Raw genomic sequence first — 13,927 nt, forward strand, 5'->3', positions numbered from 1 at the left:
TCTGCAAGACCTTAGGGACTTCTGACTCAGTTGGTGTTTTCACTATCCAAATATCAAATGGTGTATGATTTCATAGGTTCATGTATGTTTAAGAAGATTACTGGACACTACTGGATTTTTTTTTTAAAAAAACTGTCCTGACTATAAAATTGAAGTTAGTAGGTATTTTTTACTTTATTATCTTTTATGTGGTGCTGCGGATCGAACCCAGTGCCTCACATGTGCTAGACACTGAGCCACAACCCCAGCCCACTACTGGATATTCTTATACTAAGAATATATACTTTTAAATTCATTTCAACTGAGAATTATCAGTTTTAAAGGATCTTATATTTTTAATTTGGCATTTAAAACTGCTTGTACTTTCCAAATACATTTTCAAATTCCATCTTATCAAACTGTACACTTTGTATCTTTCTGTAATCTAGTCTTACTATAATCTTATGGCTCCAAATCCCTTTGGTTTTAGTACTTGAGTATTCCTATATTTCACCTTAACTTTTTCTTGGGTTATATTTCTGTGCTATTCTTTTAAACTTTGACTGCAAAACTAACTTTTAAGAAAGAAATACCAGTGCTTAAATGCCATCCCCAAAGAGTATGATGGTTTGGAATGTAGATTGGCCATTGGGATTTATAGTTATTCCTTAGGTATTTTCTAAAGTGTAGCCAAATTGTGAGCCACTGTTCTATACGTTGTTTCTGAGCTCATAAAGTAAGAGATATTGATTTTTTTTAAATCCTATGACTATGTACCACCCTTATCTGAAAAACAGTCTGTTGATGCTATACTTTATTTACTTCTGCTCTTAACAGTTTTCTCTCTTTCCTCCTATTTCAGCTGTGTGGAGTTGATTGTTGTGGAACAGATGAATAAATATAAGGCTCGTCTTAAAGATATCAGTAGCTTGGAATTTGCTGAGAACAAGGCAAAGACTAGGCTGTCACTGATTCGTAGATCAATGGTAAGATTCAAGACATGAAGACACAAGGGAAAAATGGGAGTCTTTCTGGGATTTTAAGTGTGCATTTGTGATATAAATAGGGATTATTCTCCAAAGGTTTTTTATAATGAAGAAATTTTTTTTAAATCACCAAATCTGTGGGTGCTATGGATGCCTGATATTTGATCTGTTAACTCTTTTTAGTTATATGTATAGAATATGTGTGATTAAATGTGCAGAATTTTTTAAATCAAGGATTTGGATAAAATGTTGGTGGCTTAATAATTTCGCCTGTTTACTTTTCTTGTCCTTTCTATGAAAACCCAATCCTAACTTTTTTCTCTACTTCTTCCACCATCTGTTCCTATACCTTCAATCATGTCACTTTTGGTGGTCCTGCCAAAACTCCTGGGAGTAGAGACCTCAATCAATCATTTGCAACAGGATTTGAACAAAAATATTGATTCATGAGGAAATAGATTTCCATATGAGTCTACTATTATCAAATAAAGATTTCTTTAAGGAATTATTGTTAGGTTAGGCCTAATAAATGGTAATTTATTTCCTTCATTTACCCACTTATGTATTTAATACCTTGTATTGTAACCAGTGAGATATATTTAATTATCACTAACAATTAATAGGATCTGAGTAACTGGAAAACAACTACTGAATTCATGTTTAATTATTACCCGTTTTTTACTCTCCTGACTATAAAATTGTAGTGATGAACAACCACTTCAGATCCCCAATAAATCTCTAGGCTTCCCCATCATCTTCATAGTTAGATTGGCACTAAATTTATTAAACTACCTACCACAGAATAAGTGCTCAACAAAGGTCTTCTCTAAAAACAAATATAAGTATAGCCTTTTCCCAGGCAGTAAAGACATTAAATAAAATTCCTCATTGGAATTCCCCAGAAACTGAAAACAGAAATGCTGTTTCAAAGCAAAACTTTTTTTGTAGTATGAATTTTCAGGAACTCCGTGCCAAGAGGCCCAGTCTAGTAGCACCCACATTGCCAATCCAGCAGAAGATGGAGATATTCAGTTCTTTGAAATATTAACCTTCTCTTTTAATGGGGCAATGACATGTACATTCTAACCTTCTGCTTTCCTTTTCATGTCCTTCCTAATCCAGAAACCTGTACTAATTGCAGTTAGATTTATGAGCATTACCCGCAGTTCAGTCTCGGTATGTATTAATATTGCAATGTGTCACAGCCACTTCACATTATTGTCTCTCATTCATCCAGGAATTGTTCTACTCTGTCTATCATTCATAACTGTCTATCCTCCATGTTCAATTCCAATTCAGGTCCCACTTTTTGACTAGCCATCACTTCCTTTTCTCTTAATCTCTTTCTTTAGAGCCTTTGTTTTCCTTTCTCTGTATTGTCGAACAATGTTCACTAAAAATATATTGTTTTTTCCTCTTTTTTAGATAAGCCTCCTTTTGAGTTTCTTCTTTGATTGAATTATTAAAAGGTGATAGTTGAAAACATTAAAGTATCAAGTTTATTTCTGCTCTGTGAGCTGTTTTCCTAGCAATCCTGTCCATTTTATCATTTTAAATACCTGTTACTACTTCCAACATCTCTCATCATTATTGATGCTTATTTGTTCATTCATATCTGGGTTCTGGTGATATCATCCCAGATGTATCTACTTGGCATTTATCAGACAGAGCAACAAGTAGAAGTGAACAAATAGATAAGATTAGTTTAGACTTAAGTATTAATAGTAGTAGAGCTCATAGCAGGATTTACTTGCTGGTGCACTTCTTCAATTCCATTGTTTATACAAATGAGTACTGGAGTATTGGGAAACTAAGAACACCAATCTACGTAGAATAATTTCAGAGATGCTCTGCGTGTGTGTAACCATTGTATTGTTGGGAAATAAATACTCATCCAATTTGCTTTTTGTCCAGTAACTCCCTTTTAATTTTTTGTCAGACTTCCCTTTCCCCACTGGATAATCAATTCCTTAACAGCATCTTATCACTGTTTGATAATTTTCAAATGCTTCACTCTCATTCTGGTATTTAAAATCAATTCTCTTCATATTAAAATTCAGTCACAGACTTGATCCAATGCTCTTCTCATTTAATTTCAGGACAGACTAGACCTTAGTCTGGGGCTTAAAACTTTGGAGGTGTCTAGGTAGTTCCTATTTGTCTCATACTTCTGTCCTTTATCTTTCTTGTCAACACTACGATTATTATCTTGTCAACACTACTACTTGTTATCAGTAGGCTAAATGAAGATGAGTGGTACCTCCAGTTTACTGATCATGAGCTCATTCTTATCCTATATCTGTAGCAATTTCTTGTCCCCTTAAGATTTGTTTACATCTTCTGGCTAAATCCTGACTGATGGCATTGATACTATGTGGAAAACTATAAAACTCCCAGGGCAATTTTCCAAAATTCTGCTAGTTGTTTAAAATCTTAAAATTTTACACTGACATCAAATGTAATTATTTATTTCATTTGAAATAGGTTCCCTTCATAACATTTCAAAAAAATGTGTACCACATTCCCTTTATTAATTATTCTAAGAAATGTTTTGTGAGTAAAGCAGATAGTTCATCTTACAATTCAGACAATTATGGAAATACTCTTTGTTGAGATAACCCTCAGTATATAGCAGAGTATATAGTATATTATAAAACACATACTTCCATTTTGTCATACGGAAAATAAAAAGTAGCAAACTCAACACGGATTATTAAAATTAGTTTATACTACATATAAACTAATGGCAACATTACATGAAACTGAGTTTTTTAATTCAGTGCATGATAGCAAAGAATATGATGATGACTAGTATATCTTGGTACCATTGCCTTGATTCACGTATTGATGCCAATAGAATTTTTTTTTAATGCACAATTGCTTTTATCTAATTAGTGCAAATCTCAACAAGTGGAAGGGAAAAATAGCATCTCAGTATCATCATGTAATAGTCTGTATATTGCAGATTTTTAAAATGATCTTGGGGATACCCCCACTCCTTTTGGGGAACCTTACATTATACTTTGAGATCCACTGTATTGCAGTACATGTAATATTGATGGCTTACTATACTGTAGAGAATTTTTTGATGAGGATACACACAAACACATACTGTTTATGTTTAAAGTGTTTACCAACCCTCATCAGTGAGCAGTAACTATAGGCATTGAGATGATTTTTTAACTTCCTGGATACCTCATTATAATACCGTACAGAACAACCAGTCTTTTTTAAAATTTTACTTTATTTTTAGTTGTAGGTGGATATAATATCTTTATTTTATTTATTTATTTTTGTGTGGTCCTAAGGATCGAACCTAGTGCCTCACACATGCGAGACAAGTGTTCTACCACTGAGCCACAACCCCAGCCCCACAATCAGTCTTTTTAAAAAGATCACGGATAAAGTACTTCTTACTACCAAAATTATGACTTAAAATATTGAAATTCAGAATTCGATATTTAGAAAAAAATTCTTACTAGAAAACCAGACTCCTCAGGAAGTAGTCTAATAATTCACCTTGGTTATTCTGGGTAAAATTTCTTTGTTAGGATTCTTAGATTTGTGCTTCAGCTAGTTATGTACAGTTCTGTGCACATCATACATGGTTTCTCCTCCTCCTCCTCAGATTTTCACCTCCAAATGGACAAACCTCAATTATGTATATTTTTTGTATCTTCATGAAGTATCATAACCTCCCTCATGAGGGTAATATTTCCCACATAGTCATTACATGTAGTAGACAGTGCATTCTTTATCATCATTATGAATCTCTAACAATCCCTCTTGCACTATTTAGGCTTTGAATCATAGTATTGAATTTCTTTGTGCCTGTCAATTATGCCTTGTCATTTCTTTTTGCTTCCTTTTTTTATTATAAGCCTTATAGCATTTTCAGAAGAAATCAAAACTAGAACTCTGTGTCTAGTATATCTTCTTCTCATCTTCATTGTTATCTCCTTAAGCCTTAGGGGAAAATAGAAATGTTAGGTCCAACTGATGATGACCTTCCATAGGGCATCTTCACTTAGATTCCCCACATTAAAACAATTGACTTCCAATATTTTTGTTACAGTGTATGAAGTGGCCTCAGAATTCTGATCCAAAAATGTTTCAGAATACCACTCTTAGGAAAAATAGCAGTACAATTATGTACAGACTTCTTTAGACAAATCTGTATGATTAGGCAACTAAATTTATGGGCATTAGAAAGCAAAAGGAGTTTGGGAGAGAGGAATGAGACAGTTCTGTGTACCAAGTGTGGTCAGAATACTAAGGAAGAAGTACTTATTTCTGTCTGGGGAACACTGAGAAAGGCTGTAGATGAAGTGATAAATGAGCTAGGTCTTAAGGGATAAGTTTGAACTAATCAAATAGAGGAAGACCTGTTGGTATAAATTATACAAGGTTTAATTCGGGGTGGGGGGCAGAACTGTAGCTCATAATTGCTAGAAACAATGTTATGTGATTATATAGAAAGGAGACCCAAAGGTAAAACCAAAATAGGCTTTGTTTTGAAATATACTAAGACATTAGGACTATTAGGCCTTAATGAGTGATCACGGACTGGCAAGATCTCATTTGTAGATAGTTTATCAATTTCAGTGTTATTGCTTTATGTTCTTATATTTATGATAGGGAATGACAAGTTTATCAATTTAAGTGTTATTGCTTTATATTCTTATATTTATGATAGGGAATGACAACTGATGATAGTTTCTCCTTCTGAGTCTCTTTCAAGGTTCTCAGTAAGTGTAACGAAAAGGGTATCCTAAGTTTATAGGACAATCAGTTGAGGTGGATGTAAAGTTTATTTTTATCCAAAGAGTGGCACCAGAAAAAGGTTGTTTAAAGTGAATCTACTTTAGTAACATAATTAATAGTTGGTCTAAAAACAAAAATAGTTGGACTAATGTGTGTGTACACGTAACTCTGTGCCCAAAAAAGGAAAAAATATACTTTTTTGGCTGCCCATAACATATTCTCAAAATTAGGCCATAATCTAGATGGTGGCTGTATCATATTTATTATTTTTCAAACTGTACCTAAAATTTTATATTAAAGTATTAAATATAATTAAAATTAAACATCTGGGGGGCGGGAAATCAGTGAAAACTTTCAATGACAAAGGAATAATAAACTTAAAATTAAGTAAATGAAAAACCCTCAATAAAAACACTACAAATACGAATCTCTGGGACACACATACACAGTATTCAGAGAAATTTATATTATATTAACCTAATAACTTATAAATGAAAGTAAACATGTGAATCAAGAAGTTAGAAATATAACAATAAATTTGAGGGTAAAAGGAAAGAAACAGTGAAGATAAAAGCAAAAAAAAAAGTAAAACAAAAAGATTCTTTGAAAAACAAATCATTAGCTAAGAAAAAAATGGTAAAGGTACAAATTAACAAATAAGAAATAAGGAATTAACAACAGTAAAAATTAAGGATCATAAAACATTACTACTGTATGAGTTACTTGTTGCATTATAACAAATTAACCTAAAATTTAATAACTTAAGGGTTCAACCAGAGGTGTGGGGTTTGCTTTCAAAATAGCTTATTCATATTACTGGCTTGTCAGTGTTTGCTTTTAGCAGGAGGTCCTTGTTCTTGACAAAGACTTCTTTTCCGGGATACTTGAGCATCCAAATGACATGGTAGCTGGCTTTTTCCTGAGTAACTGATCTAGAGAACAAGGTGAACTCCCACAAAGTGTCTTTTATTCCCTATCCTCAAAAGTCACACACTGTCAGGTGTACAATAGCTAAACAGGTCACCACTCTTCTGTTTAGGAAGGGATTGACATATGGACATAGAAATCAAGAAATGAGAATGATTGGAGCCATTTTAGAGGATTTCTACTGCGACTATGAAATGTTTGAAAATGTGAAATTTTATATGCAAATATACTTCATTGGAAGTGCTTCCAGAATAAACAGAACAATTACCAAAGAAAGTCATCTAACAGCTTCCATGAAAAGCTCAGATACAAATAGCTTTATAGAGGAATTTTTCCAACATAATTACAATTCAAGCTATTCTAAAGCAGAGAGAAAAAAGATCTGTTGTTCATTGAAGTGAGTGTAACATTGAACCTTACACAAAGAAAAACTAATAAAAATTGCACTAAAAAATTTTGGACTCTGGAATAGACTTGAGTTTAAATCCTAGCACTAGTTTACTAGCTGTTGAGACATGGATAGGTCATTTAATTTTCATGCCTCCATTTTCTCACCTATAAGTTAGTTAATCATACCAAGGATTAAGTGACTTAATAGAGTCATCCTTCAGTATTCATGTTTTCTTAGACTCAAATAAACTTTCAGTCTCATAAAACTAGAAGGCCAGATGCAGTGGTGTACACCTGTAATCCCAGTGGCTCAGAAGGCTGAGACAGGATTGTGAGTTCAAAGCCAGCCTCAGGAAAAAGCGAGGCACTAAGCAACTCAGTTAGACCCTGTCTCTAAATAAAATACAAAATACGTCTGGGAATGTGGCTCCATGGCCAAGTTCCACTGAGTTCAGTTCCTGGTACAAAAGAAACCTGGCTGTAATCAGTCAGAAACAGTGAAATCCCTGTTATGATAGAAATATATACTATGATTTCAGAGTTTTTCTATTGTATAATTCCATTAAAAGAGTTTTAACAACATAAAAATCTATTATTGTACATCCACAATGACTTTTAAACTGACCCAAAGGAAATGACACACATACATACAACTTGTATTTATACAGTCTAATTTTTCTGAGTAAGAGAAGCCCTTTCTCAATGTGTTATTTGCAAGTCCTTTTCAAGAAGTCTATAAGAGCAAACCTATTTTTATAATGGTACCAAGAAAATATTTGTTTTTTTAACTATGAGACACTTATACTTTTTTAAATTAAATTATTTATTCTAATTTGTTATACATGATGGCAGAATGCAATTCAATTCATATTACACATAGAGCACAGTTTTTACAAGTTACTGATTGTATACAAAGTATTTTTATACCATTCATATCTTCACAGGTGTACTTAGGGAAATGATGCCTAACTGGTTCCACCGTCATTCCTACCCCCTTGCCTCCTCCCTTCCCCTCCCTCCCCTTTGCCTTATCTAAAGTTCCTCCATTCCTACCGTGCTCCCAACCACCACCATGAGTCAGCATCCTCATATTCATCTTTGGTGTTTTGGGATTGGCTTGCTTCCCTTCACAGCATGATATTCCCCAACTCTATCCATTTACCTGCAAATGCCATGATTTATTCTCTTTTAATGCTGAGTAATTTTCCATTGTGAATATATACCACAGTTTCCCAATCCATTCATCTACTGAAGGGCATCTGGGTTGGTTCTACCACTTGGCAGTCCTACCAGCAATGTATGAGTGTGCCTTTTTCCTCACATCCTTGCCAACACTTATTGTTATTTGTATTCTTGATAGCTGCCATTCTGACTGGAATGAAATGAAATCTTAGAGTAGTTTTGATTTGCATTTCTCTAATTTCTAGAGATGTTGAACATTGTTTCATATGTTTGTTGATTGATTGTATATCCTCTTCTGAGAAGTGTCTCTTCAGGTCCTTGGCCCATTTATTGATTGGGTTATTTTGTTAAGGTTTTTGAGTGCTTTATATATCCTAGAGATTAGTGCTGTATTTGATGTGCTTGTGGTAAAGATTTGCTCCCATTCTGTAGGCTCTCTATTTACCTCACTAATTGTTTCTTTTGCTGAGAATAAGCTTTTTAGTTTGAATCCATCCCATTTATTGATTGTTGGCTTTAATTCTTTTGCTACAGGAGTTTTATTAAGAAAGTTGGGGCCTAATCCCACATGATGGAGATTTGGGCCTACTTTTTCTTTCAGTAGGCGCAAGGTCTCTGGTTTAACTTCTAGGTCCTCAAACCACTTTGAGTTTGTACATAATGAGAGAGAGGGGTTTAATTTCATTTTGTTACATGTGGATTTCTAGTTTTCCCAGCACCATTTGTTGAAGAGAGGCTATCTTTTCTCCAATGTACGTTTTTGGTGCCTTTGTCTCATATAAGATAACTGAAGTTATGTGGGCTAGACTGTGTGTCCTCTATTCTGTACTCTTGGTCTACAGATCTATTTTGGTGCCAGTACCATGATGTTTTTGTTACTATTGCTCTGTAGAGTCTGGAATAGTAATTCTACCAGCTTCACTCTTCTTGCTAAGGATTGCTTTGGCTATTCTGGGTCTCTTATTTTTCCAGATGAATTTCATGATTGCTTTTTCTATTTCTATGAGGAATATCATTGTGATTTTGATTGGATTGCATTGAATCTATAGTGCTTTTGGTAGTATGGTCATTTTGACAATATTAATTCTGCATATCCAAGAACAAGGTAGATCTTTGCATCTTCTAAGGTCTTTTTTAATTTCTTTAGTGTGTGGTAGTTTTCATTGTAGAGATCTTTCACCTCTTTTATTAAGGTGATTCCCAAGTATTTTATTTTATTTTTTTTTGAGGCTATTGTAAATGGGGTGGTTTTTTCTAGTTTCTCTTTCAGCAGGTTTGTCACTGGTGTACAGGAATACCTTTGACTTATGGGTGTTGATTTTATATCCATCTACTTTGCTGAATTCATTTATTAGTTCTAGGAGATTTCTGGTAGGATGTTTTGGGTTTTCTAGGCATAGAATCATATTGTCTGCAAATAGTGATAATTTGAGTTTCTGTATCCTATTTGTATCCCTTTAATTTCTTTCATCTGTCTGATTGTTCTGGCTAGAGTTTCAAGAACTGTGTTAAGTAGAAGTGGCAAAAGAGAGCATCCCTGTCTTATTCCAGTTTTTAGAGGCCTGGCGCTTAACATAGATTGCCTTTACAATGTTGAGGTATGTTCCTGTTATCCGTAGTTTTTCTAGTATTTTGAACATGAAGGGATGCTATATTTTAGCAAATGCTTTCTTCACATATGAGATGATCATATGATTTTTGTATTTGAGTCTATTGATGTGATGAATTACATTTATTGATTTCCATATGTTGAACCAACCTTGCATCCCTGGGATGAACCCTACTTAATCATGGTACACTGTCTTTTTGATATGTTTTTTTATTTAATTTGCCAGAATTTTATTGAGAAATTTTGTATCTATATTCAATAGATACTGATATGAAGTTTTCTTTCTTTGATGTATCTTTGCCAGGTTTTGGAATCAGGGTGATATTGTCCTCATAGAATGTGTTTTTCTATTTCATGAAATTGTTTGAGAAGTATTGGTTTTAGTTCTTCTTTCAAGGTCTTGTAGAACTCAGTTGTGTATCCATCTGGTCCTGAGCTTTTCTTGGTTGGTAGGCTCCTGATAGCAACCTCTATTTCTTTGCTTGAAATTGATCTGTTTAAATTGTGTATATCATCCTGATTTACTTTGGGCATATCATATGCCTCTAGAATTTTGTCAGAGTACAAATTTATTGGAGTACAAATTTTTAAAATAATTTCTAATTATCTTTTGTATTTCTGTAGTTTCCATTGTAATATTTCCTTTTTCATCACTGATGTTAGTAATTTGGATTTTCTCTTTCCTTCTTTAAGTTAGCATGGCTAATGGTTTCTCAGTTTTACTTATTTTTTTCAAAGAATCAACTTTTTGTTCTGTCAATTTCTTGAAATGTTTCTTTTCTGTCAATTTCATTTATTTCAGCTCTGATTTTAATTATTTCCTGTCTTCTATTGTTTTGGGGGTTGATTTGAGATGTAATGTTAGGTCATTTATTTGATGTTTTCTTCTTTGAAGGAATGAACTCCATGCAATGAACTTTCCTCTTGGACCTGCCTTCATAGTGTCCCAGAGATTTTGATATGTTGTATTGGTATTCTCTTTTACCTCTTAGAATTTTTTTAATCTCTTCCTTGATAAATCTTTTGCAACCCATTGTTCATTCAATAGCATATTTATTTATTTGTCAGATGTTGAAGTAGCTTTCATTTTTTATTTTATCATTGATTTCTGATTTCATTCCATTGTTTTCTGATAGAATGCAGTGTAGTGTCTCTTCTTATTTGTATTTACTAAGATTTGCTTTGTGGCATAATATATGGTTTGTTTTAGAGAAGGATCCATGTGCTGTTGAGCAGAAAGTGTATTTGGTCGTTGATGGATAATATACTCTATATACGCCAGTTAAGTCTTAAGTTATTGATTGTATTATTGAGTTCTATAGTTTTTTTGTTTAGCTTTTGTTTAGAAGATCTATCAAGTTGTGAAAAAGGTATGTTAAAGTCACTCAGAATTATTGTGTTTTGGTCTGTTTGACTCTTGAACTTAAGAAGAATTTGATGAATGTAGATGCTTCATTGTTTGGGTCATATATATTTATAATTGTTATGTCTTGTTGATGTTTGTTTATTTTTGGTATTTAACTTGACTTGGTTTCTCCTTTGGTTGGCTTTTCCTTTATTGTAGTTCTTCCCTTTGCAGATGTTCATTGTTGTTTTTCATTTCCTCCTTGTGGAATATTTTGCCAAAAATGTTCTGTAGTGCAGCTTTCTTACTGTAAATTCTTTTAACTTTTGTTTATCATGGAATGTTTTTATTGTCAAATCTGAAGCTGGATATAAGACTCTTGGGTGCCATCCATTATCTTTTAGAGCTTGGTGTATGCTTTCCCAGGATCTCCTGCCTTTGAGGGTCTAAGTTGAAAAATCTGCTGAAGTCTGAATTGGTCTTCCCTTATAGATAATCTGATTTTTCTCTCCTGCAGCCTTTAAAATTCTGTTCTTATTCTATATGCTAGGCATTTTCATTATAATGTGTCTTCGTGTAGCTCTGTTGTAATTTTGTACATTTGGTGTCCTATAGGCCTCTTGTATTTTATTTTCCAATTCATTCTTCATGCTTAGAAAATTTTCCAATATTATTTCATTGAAAAGATTGTGCATTCCTTTGGTTTGAATCTCTGAACCATTCTCTCTCCCAATAAATCTTAAATTTGGTCTCTTTTGTGGTATCCCATAATTCTTGGATGATTCATGATTTTTTACCGTCTTCATTGTGAGGTCAACTTTATTTTCAAGATTGTATGTTTTGTCTTTATTGTCTGAGGTCCTGTCTTCCATGTGATCCAGTCTGTTGGTGATGCTGTCTATTGAAGTTTTCAATTGGCTTATTATTTCTTTCATTTCTAGGATTTCTGGTTTTTTTGTTTTTCAGTATCTCTATCTTCTTGAATTAATCTCTTGCAACCTATATTTGCTCTCTTTTGTTGGTGTGATTGATGGCTGCCTGTATTTGTTCTCTTATGTCTTTGTTGCAGTGATTGATTTTTTGCCTGTATCTGCTCACTTAAGTTGTTCTTTAATTCCCTAATCATTTTAGTTATGTATATTCTGAACTTGTTCTCTGATATTTCACCTACTTTGCTATCTATGGATTCTATTTTTGTAGTATCTTGGTTTGTTTGGGGCACTTTCCTCCTTTGTTTTTTCATGATGTCTATGTGTCTTCCTCTCTTGCAGTATAGATCTGAGGTATTACGGCTTCTGTCCTATTGTCTTATACAGGCTACCAATACCTTTTAAGGGAGAGATCAGTATGCTAGCACTCAATGTACCCAACGTGCAGCCATATACAGGCTACCAATACCTCACTTTTTTTGTAGTATCTTGGTTTATTTGGGGCACAGGATGTGAGAATATGGAGGTATTAGATTATATGAGTGAGAGGGTAATCATAAGAAGTTGGCTGTTAGAAGGAGAAACAAGAGATAGGCAACCCCATGCAAGACTCCCTGTTAGCTCAGCAACAGGATAACTGTTAGCACCCCTAGTAGAGAAATCTCTGGAGCAGCCGGGCCCACAGGGACCTTGGTGACATATTACCTGGTCCTTTGTTGTCCCTTGATAGAAGCATGATATACCAGTTTTGTGGCATTGGCGCCTTAAGCCTAATTATGCCCTGATGTTGGGCTGTGGAGCCACTCTTTGCTGAATAAGGAACCCCAGTGTGGGCCCCCGTGGTGTGGTGTGGGCGGGCTCCAACCCCCGGTGGCGCAGGGCAGACGGGCTCTCCCTATGGAACCGAGACACTTATATTCTGTATCTGGGTGTCCATCTCATTCTGAAGGTTGAAAATTTTCTTTTACTATTTCCTGAAGAGTTTATCCATTCCAGTAATCCATATCTCACAACCCTCTTGATTCCAGTGATTCTTAAATTTGATTTCTTCATGTTGTTTCATATGTTGTGATCATGGTTACTTTTTTTTTTCTTTAATAGTATCTGAATGTTCAATGTTGGCCACTTTGTATTCCAGCTCTAAGATCCTGTCTTCAGCATGATTTACTCCATTAGAGAGACTTTGAACAGAACACTTAATTTGATTTGTTGTGTCTTCCTTATTCATTCAGTTATTTTTCTGTGTTCTCTTGACATTCATTGAGCATTTTTATAATGATTCTCTTGAGTTCCTTATCTGATATGCCATCCAGTTCAAAATTTTGGGGGTCGTTTGCTGGTGAATTATGACCTTCAGGAGGTATTTTGTTAGTTTGTGTTTTCATATTTCTTATATTCATGGGCTGAGTTTTAGGCATCTATTGAAATGGATTTCTCTTATACTCTTATATGTGGCCTTTTTAAGACACAGACATCAGTTGCTAAACTAGAGTGATCTGGATTGAGACCCACCCACCCCATAAGTGTGGTATCCACAGTCTTTTTGTTATTTCTGTTTTTGCCAAAGAAATGGATGTACATAGGTGGTTCCTGTGGGTTGACCACTAGCCATGTCTAGTTGGGGTCTGATCATTAGTTTAGGTTTTTGTCTCTTCTATTCTTTCTGTATATGTATAGCTGAAGATTGAGTGTCATTTGTATATGGAGAAAGGTTTACTGTCTTTTGGTTGAGTTTAGTTCAGTAACAGAGTATCTACCTTATGAACTTATAGTGTCCTCTAGGTTCTCAGCACTTCACAGAATAGTGGGAAACAAA

The 13,927-nt window shown here is 34.2% G+C and overlaps 1 protein-coding gene across 11 annotated transcripts in view; it reads left to right on the top strand.

The window, feature by feature from the left end:
* Myo9a (myosin IXA) overlaps positions 1–13,927 on the top strand; it is a 293,301-nt gene that overhangs the window by 265,232 nt on the left and 14,142 nt on the right. For 9 of the 11 annotated variants that reach the window (XM_021727982.3, XM_040275557.2, XM_078049353.1 and 6 more), the window contains 2 exons: positions 842–965; positions 2,088–2,141. In XM_021727982.3, coding sequence (XP_021583657.1) covers positions 842–965; positions 2,088–2,141 — 178 coding nt within the window. The remainder of the gene's footprint in view (positions 1–841; positions 966–2,087; positions 2,142–13,927) is intronic. The other 2 variants (XM_021727988.3, XM_013359793.4) reach the window with 1 other exon arrangement.

This window comes from Ictidomys tridecemlineatus, chromosome 5 (assembly GCF_052094955.1).
Source record: "Ictidomys tridecemlineatus isolate mIctTri1 chromosome 5, mIctTri1.hap1, whole genome shotgun sequence".
NCBI classification, from domain to species: domain Eukaryota; kingdom Metazoa; phylum Chordata; class Mammalia; order Rodentia; family Sciuridae; genus Ictidomys; species Ictidomys tridecemlineatus.